This window comes from Convolutriloba macropyga, chromosome 5, assembly GCF_964194025.1.
Source record: "Convolutriloba macropyga chromosome 5, txConMacr16.3, whole genome shotgun sequence".
NCBI classification, from domain to species: domain Eukaryota; kingdom Metazoa; phylum Xenacoelomorpha; order Acoela; family Convolutidae; genus Convolutriloba; species Convolutriloba macropyga.
In genome coordinates, this window is record NC_134472.1 from 508218 (window position 1) to 515397 (window position 7180).

General features: G+C 37.8%; 1 protein-coding gene across 1 annotated transcript; it reads left to right on the plus strand.

The window, feature by feature from the left end:
- The first annotated feature begins 2937 nt into the window (after positions 1 to 2937).
- Positions 2938 to 3579, plus strand: LOC142339680 (toll-interacting protein-like). The gene has a single exon (XM_075389900.1). The coding sequence runs from the start codon at positions 2938 to 2940 to the stop codon at positions 3577 to 3579; it is 642 nt and encodes a 213-aa protein (XP_075246015.1).
- The last annotated feature ends 3601 nt before the right edge of the window (positions 3580 to 7180 follow it).

Sequence of the window (7180 nt, forward strand, 5' to 3'; positions counted from 1 at the left end):
CTTACTCAAAACATTGCGGGCAAATTTAAGAACCTATGCGAATTGCAAATGGTTTTTATAACGCGGAAATTGAGATCATGCCTCCCCACCCCGAAATCACCTTTCGATGCAGACCTAAAACCCCACGTGGTATATAGGATTAAATGTAATGGATGCGGATCCATCTATATTGGGCAAACTAGCCGGCATGTTACCACAAGGATAAGGGAACATCAAAAGAAAGATTCACAGGTGGGTCAAAATCTGTTTGAATGTTTCGGCGCCACGAATGACATTGAATGGGAAAATTCTGGACGCCTAACGGAAAGTAGAAAAGCTGATGACTGTCGAAGCTATATACATCAGCAAGCCGAAACCGGCACTTAACACACGCGATGAATATAGGGGGCGGGAACTCACGCTAAAACAATAGTTCAAATCATAATTTTTACTAGATAAGGATACCTAGGGCAAAAAAATTTTGTGCACGACAAAACGAAATTTGCAAAACCTCCACAAGAGGGATACTTAGGTTTAGGGCATTTTCGAAATAGTCCTAAAAGTACAAAACATGGCCAAAAGTGAAAAATCCTGAATAGGAATGTTTTCAAAGAAATTGATAACAGATGTAAGTATGAGTTGTAAATAGGCTAAATATTGTATAGCTGAAAAATTTTCGATTGAATTTCTGAGAACAGTTGGGCAGAAATTTTATTTGTGTTCGCTGACAAATGTAGATACATATTCATTTTATCCTATAACATTTTGTGAGCCAGTTTTAACCTGACGATGAACGTAAAGTTCCAAAACGTTTGTTTAAAGTAATTGTAATCTGACAAACTGGTTTCTTTTACATTTGGAATCCTAGTGGCCTCAGCGCTAAACTGGAAGCTAACATCAACAAACATAGCTAAAGCAAACAGCGTCCTTCATTTATCCCGAAGAAACATTGCCTACAATGAGAGCATGAGTGTTAAAACTTGCCTCTACAAATCGCTGATACTGCCAATTCTATATGGCATTCAACGCATATATTTGTCAAATTCGAAAGTTTCCATCTTGGAAAAGTTTCAAAAGAAGTACTGAATTGGATCTGGAGAACTGGCTCATACGTTCAACTGATCAGAATGTTGAATATACTCACGTTATCGATGTACATATAGTCGCTAAACTTGTTGCTACTTTCACAGCTCTCAAACGAACCACAAAACAGCATCGAGCGACTACAAACCTCATTTGTCATCACGATAGAATGAACTGTTCAAATTACCAAACACTAGGACAGAAAAAATGCGAAAAGAACTGGCCGCACATCTCGACTGGCCAACAAAGTAAACTACTTGATTGATTGCAGCTCATCGACTGGACTCGAGAAACGAATTATACAGCTCCTCTGGAAATTCGTAGAGACGAAATTCAACGAAAACTTCATCTGCACCTGGCAGCCCGCAAGCGACGGCCAAAACTGCAGAGAAAACTGGACAATTTACTAAACTGAATGCATGGGATAAATGCCCTTCAGCTTTGCTGTAAAGACTTTACAACAACAACAACAACAGATTTCTTCCTGATGTAATGTTCGAGCTGCTTTTCTCCGTTGCTGGCATTTTCTCCAAATTTGTCAGATGCCTCTTAATTATAAGCAATGTTGCAGAGAAGTAACTTTTTGATATAAGAAATGTTTTAATTCCACGATTCGATTCTGATTTAGTTCTAGGTAGTGACTTAGAACTCTAGTCAGAGTTTCGTGCAGATATCAGGAGCTGCGTTACGTCTGCAATAGATAATTGCTCTAACCTTACTGGGGAGTTCGGGAATTGCTTCGGGTGTTTTTGGGATAATGGGCTGGTTCATTTCTGCGGATCTGTCTGCAAAGAATTGGCAATAGCGTCCTACAATAGAACAATTTCTCCGGTTTCCTTCTGTTTGCTCGATGAAATATGTGATGACGTCGAAGTGGAGCCCTGTCTTGGGCTTGAGACTTTGCAAGGAGAAACCTCCATAAATACCACAGCTGATAACGCTCGAGCAAATGGGCTGTTCGGTTGGCGATTCAGCGAAACTTTTTGATGTAAAATTGTTTTAACCGTTCACTAAGAATTGCCCTAAAGAACACCGGATTCATATATCACAAAAATATCAAAAAAATGAAGTCCCATAGGCAACTGAGGCATAGGCAAATGGGTTTATTCCATGTGTAAGCGAGTTGAATAGTTGCGCGTCCCACTTATGTTTGCTTACAGCAATTATCTCAAGCAATTGTTTCTGCTACTATGCCAAATTTTTTGGATAATTTTCACGACGGCTAGTTTGCGGAACACCGGGCTACTACGGCTGCACTTATTTTCTTTTAACCTGAAAATGAACTGTTTAAGTTAATCACGGGCCACTGGCTGCTAAAATTAGTTATTCGAATGGTATTTCATGCTGAACTTCGGCCATAAATTAAATCATGACAAACAGATAGTGCAAGTGACTATAATCATTTGGGTAATGAGGCTTCTCAATTCCAACCGCACAATCAATTATTTCTTCTAAACTGTGACAAAATTTTTTCACAAACCGGCTGATTCTTTTGCATTGATTTCCAGATTGCAGCAGCCAACAGATATCTATAAAGGGGGTTGATTTTAGCTTTAATATCTAAGCCAAAATGACCTAAAGTAACCGCTATTTCTTGGCTGTTTTAGCAATGCTTTATTGGTCTCCCTAGATAAAATGGCCGAGGCGGGAACTTTGGCGGATGTTTTTCGACCGCAAGCTACGCTAGAAATAGATGAAAACTTTTTACGGTTTACGTCTGAAGAAGCTCAGCTCGCACAAGATTCACTTTTAGCGCAGTCCTTGATGGCCGAACAAACTCAAAGAGTACTGCAAAGTCCGAGAAATGAGTATGCACAAATATTAACAGTGAAAGTTGACCGCGCAGAGCTTGTGAAGAATTATGGATTTGCTAAAATGGATCCATATTGCAAAATTACGATTGAAAGCAGAGTTTTTGAGACTGCTACTTGCTACAGTGCCTCAACAAAGCCCATTTGGAACAAAGCTCTTCGCTGTCCTAGCAACACAAAAGTCAACAACTTTCTTGTGGAAATAATGGACGAAAACCAGTTTTATGCTGATAGCCGTATTGCGTACTGCAACGTTAATCTTTCCCAAGAAATGCTGCGAAGTCAAGATACTCATACATTGTCGTTGCCTCTTAGTGGATCACAGGGCGAAGGGAAAGAGGGGACTTTGTTTCTGCAAGTTAGGGTGCAAGACGTGGAGGCATTACAGAATGATATGGCGGCCCAGTTTCAATTGGCTGCTCTCACTGACGAACCTGCTTTAAATTCCCAGTCCAGTGAATCACAGGCGCAATCAGGGGGTGACAGCAGCCTAGAACAGAATGTTGAAGCTGCTGTCTATGAGCCAACTGAGGAGGATATTAAACAGATAGTTGAAATGTTTCCAACGGTTGAGGAACAAGTGGTTAAAAGCGTCCTTGAAGCTAATGATGGAAATATGATCAATAGCATCAATTCCATGTTAGCTCTCACAGTTCAAGACCAAGTGTCACAGGACAGCAATGTCAATGGTGTCGTCGATGCATGAAAATTGCCTCAATTTTAATTAGATTCTCCCTAATGCAATATTTGATGTTAGTTACTGACAATGCTGAGTCAATCTGAAATTTGTGCATATCATGTGTATATTTATACTGTGAGCTAATTACAGCAACTGCTTTTCCTGGTCGCATGCTTTATGTCACAACGGGTCATGACGGCTGCAATTAAATGTTACCTTTCTAGTGAGCACTTTCGGCTTTCTTAGAGAAACCAGCATCATGAAATTCTTGTCCAAAATTCTTGTACAGCTGGAACTCGTATGGTAAGCTGTTGAGACCAAAAACAATCTTTTAGAAATAATAAATTCTTTATGTAGACGTACTGCTGGGAGAACTCTGGAACAGCCAATATTCACTCAGTGTTGGGGAGGGGTGTTTTTTAGGTTACTTTTAAAATTAATTTAGCTTTTGAAGCATATACTAAGAGTTTTCTAAAAAGCAACAAACGCTAGTACCATTACTATGCAAAACATTTCTCGCACCTATAATCGACCAAAAGTATCTTAAAGATAGAATAAAACATACAGTTTAACTGCACACTGCAAAAGCTGGGAATTTAGATTGTAGGGCAGATTTTTGCAAATGTTTCGTTTCGCAGAAAAGTGATGAAGAAAGAAAAGCTTTGTTAGATTTTTTTGCTGGGACGATATTACTTATTTACTCAAGATAAGTATAATTGTTCCCACATTTTTTTAAAAAATAGAAGCATTTAATGCCAGCCCCACTTTTTGCCCCTCTTTGCACCTCAGACTTACTTATGTGGTATCAATTAAAAGATCCCTGAGTCTAGAATTAACCTACAAAAAGTTCTTATAAACTAAGCTCTTCGAAAAAATTTACTGAAAAAATTTTGGCCTTATTCCGAGTCAACTTGGCATGCATTTCCCTCAAATTTATTCAGGAAATGGCATTTCTTTGGTGTCATGTAAGAATTCCCTGATATTTTTCAAACATGATTAATTATTATTATAATCATAGTTTATCTGCTATATTTATGTCTTGCCAGTTCTCGTAAAATCTCTCGACTTTAATAAATCGGATTGGCTACTAAATGTGTTAAATTCATGCCTTGCTAATAAGGCAAATCTCTTTGTAAGTCTGATTGGTTACTTGAAATGTTTGAAAGTTTATAGAGCGTAGCTAAAAACGAGTAGAGACGGTTGTTGAATGGTTTTTTAGAAAGATGGAAAAAGAAAGTTGAATTGTAGAATTGTTTTGAAAGAGAAAGGGATAGACCACTCAAAGAACTCCAATCGTTCGAAAACCTGCAACAATTATGAAAGATTTTGCAGAAATAACTAATCTAATTTAACTAATTAAAACGTACTAAGATTGTGACGGACAAGTTTGGTTATTAATACATTAAAATGTCTGCTTTCTCAGTTTTTGATGTTCAAAATAACAATATTTGCTTTTATATAGACCTAATCAACGCAAAATACTCTTTTTTACGAAAATAATTTGATTATTTATTCGACTTACCGACCATTATTGTTCACTTCCATTGGATTATTCGTAATTGACAACGAAAGTTATCAATTTGGAAAAGTTGAAAGTTTACTATCCTTGTTTAATTGTAAAGTTAATGTTATTACAACAAAAACGCTTAACGTTAAATAGACTATGCTACCTAAATAGCAGACTCATTGATCGAAGCGGAGCATACAGAAATTTCTTTGGAGATTGACTATTTAAATGGAGGAGCCTTAACCACAGAAGACTAAACTTCTGATGTAATTGTTACTAAAGACTTACAAACAGAAGAAATTATCGTGCTTACATTGGAAAGCCATTCATTTCTACCTAAAATTTTTTTTCTTGTTGCTGGAGCGATTGAGTTGGACATTTTTGAATTGCAATATCTACATCTACCATAAATTGACTGATGTTGCAGCCGCGGCTACTGCAATGGCAAATGCGATTACTACGGGTATAGGAACAGCAGCAGCTACATCAACATGACCCACAGTACAATTAAATGCGTTCTCAGGTGGACTAACGGAAGACTTTCGAGCCGTCAATGAACAAATTGAAAGTTCTATAACACTTGCTCAAGTCCCGTAGCCTGGAAAAGTTTGTTATCTTAAATTGCACTTAGCCGGTGCTGCCTTGAGCTATTTGGAATTACCCGCGACAAGCAAAAATAAAATTACTAAAGCACTGACTGCATAATCAAACGGACAAGCAAGTCAAAATCAAATCGAATTTTACAAACTAAATTTTCGAGAGAAAATTTAATCTAAAGAAGCACCGGAAAGTTTTGTAACTGACCTTAAATTATCCAACATTACCTTTCCAAATATCACTAGAACAGATAGAACTGGCGAAAGAACAAGGAGACTGCGCAACGCATTTATCGCTGTGATGCCTACACAGATCTGGCTCAAACTTCTCTTGCGACACGATACAGATACAGTTGATGATCTATGCGCACAAGTCTCGAAACTTCCCGTGATTAAAAGCAGCCTTTCTACCGATGGAACCTTGTCTTCAGCCTCCAATGCTGTGGGTAACAGCGATAAAACATTAGCATCCGCCATTAATTCAGTGGTTCAAACGCAAAAAGACATAGTTAAAACTCAGCAAGCTATGGGAGACCAAATGGCTAAGCTTAACAAATCTTTTCAAGAAATTCTTGAAGTTAACATTTCAGAGGTCGTGAATTCAACAGTAGCTATCATAAACCACGATTTCCAAATAGACAGCAAATGCCATGGAACAACCAATCTAAATATTGGAATCAGGCATTTAGCAGAAGCCCAAATTATGGAAACGCTAGGGGAAATGGCTATAGATCCAGATTCAACGTGTTCCATGTTGTCGAAATTGCGGTCAAACTGGTCATATTCAGAGCAAATGCTTCTTTCGTCAGCCAGCTGAAAGGGGAGTTAATCTACCCTTTGATGTATACAAATGCAGAAACTAACAATACCACAGCCTTAACTTCTATCCAGCCTAATTAACTCCAATAGAATAGCAATTAAACTTGCAGGTAAAAAATTTTTTCAAGTACAGCGGTACTTCAAAAAATTTTACAAAATAGCCCTTATTCACACCGGTGCCTTCTCTAGTGCAATATCTCTAGCCACTCTTCAACAAATAAACTCACATTATCCTGCAGCAATCGTCATGGAAAAAAATATCCTACAGAACTAAAATGGCAAATGCAATGAACTCATCAGAAATCAATGTTGCTGGAACTCTTTTCCAAGAACAGTTTCTGATATTATCAAAGATGAATACAACTTTAATTGGAATGTCATTCTTTAAAAAGAACGACAGACAGACTACAACCACAGAAAGCCTTCTGTACCTACCAGATATAATTTAAAGTTCGTCTGAGCTGAATGCAACAAACAACAACAACCGGACATTTGTACTACCAGACGTGACGAAAATTCCACTCCATCCAAATGAACAAGGAATTGTAGAGTGTTCATCCATCATAACGGGCGACTTCTTAACAAACGCGATTGGAGTGGTAGCATTCATTAATGTTTCAAAACAAAACAGAATTGTGTTTAATATCCTCATTAAGCCAAATTGATCACAATCAAATCACAGAAATTCCAATTCTTAACTCCTCGA

What these genes read in the sequence shown, in the direction of transcription:
- LOC142339680 (XM_075389900.1), top strand. Translation starts at nt 2,938, where the DNA reads ATGGATCCATATTGCAAAATTACGATTGAAAGCAGAGTTTTTGAGACT.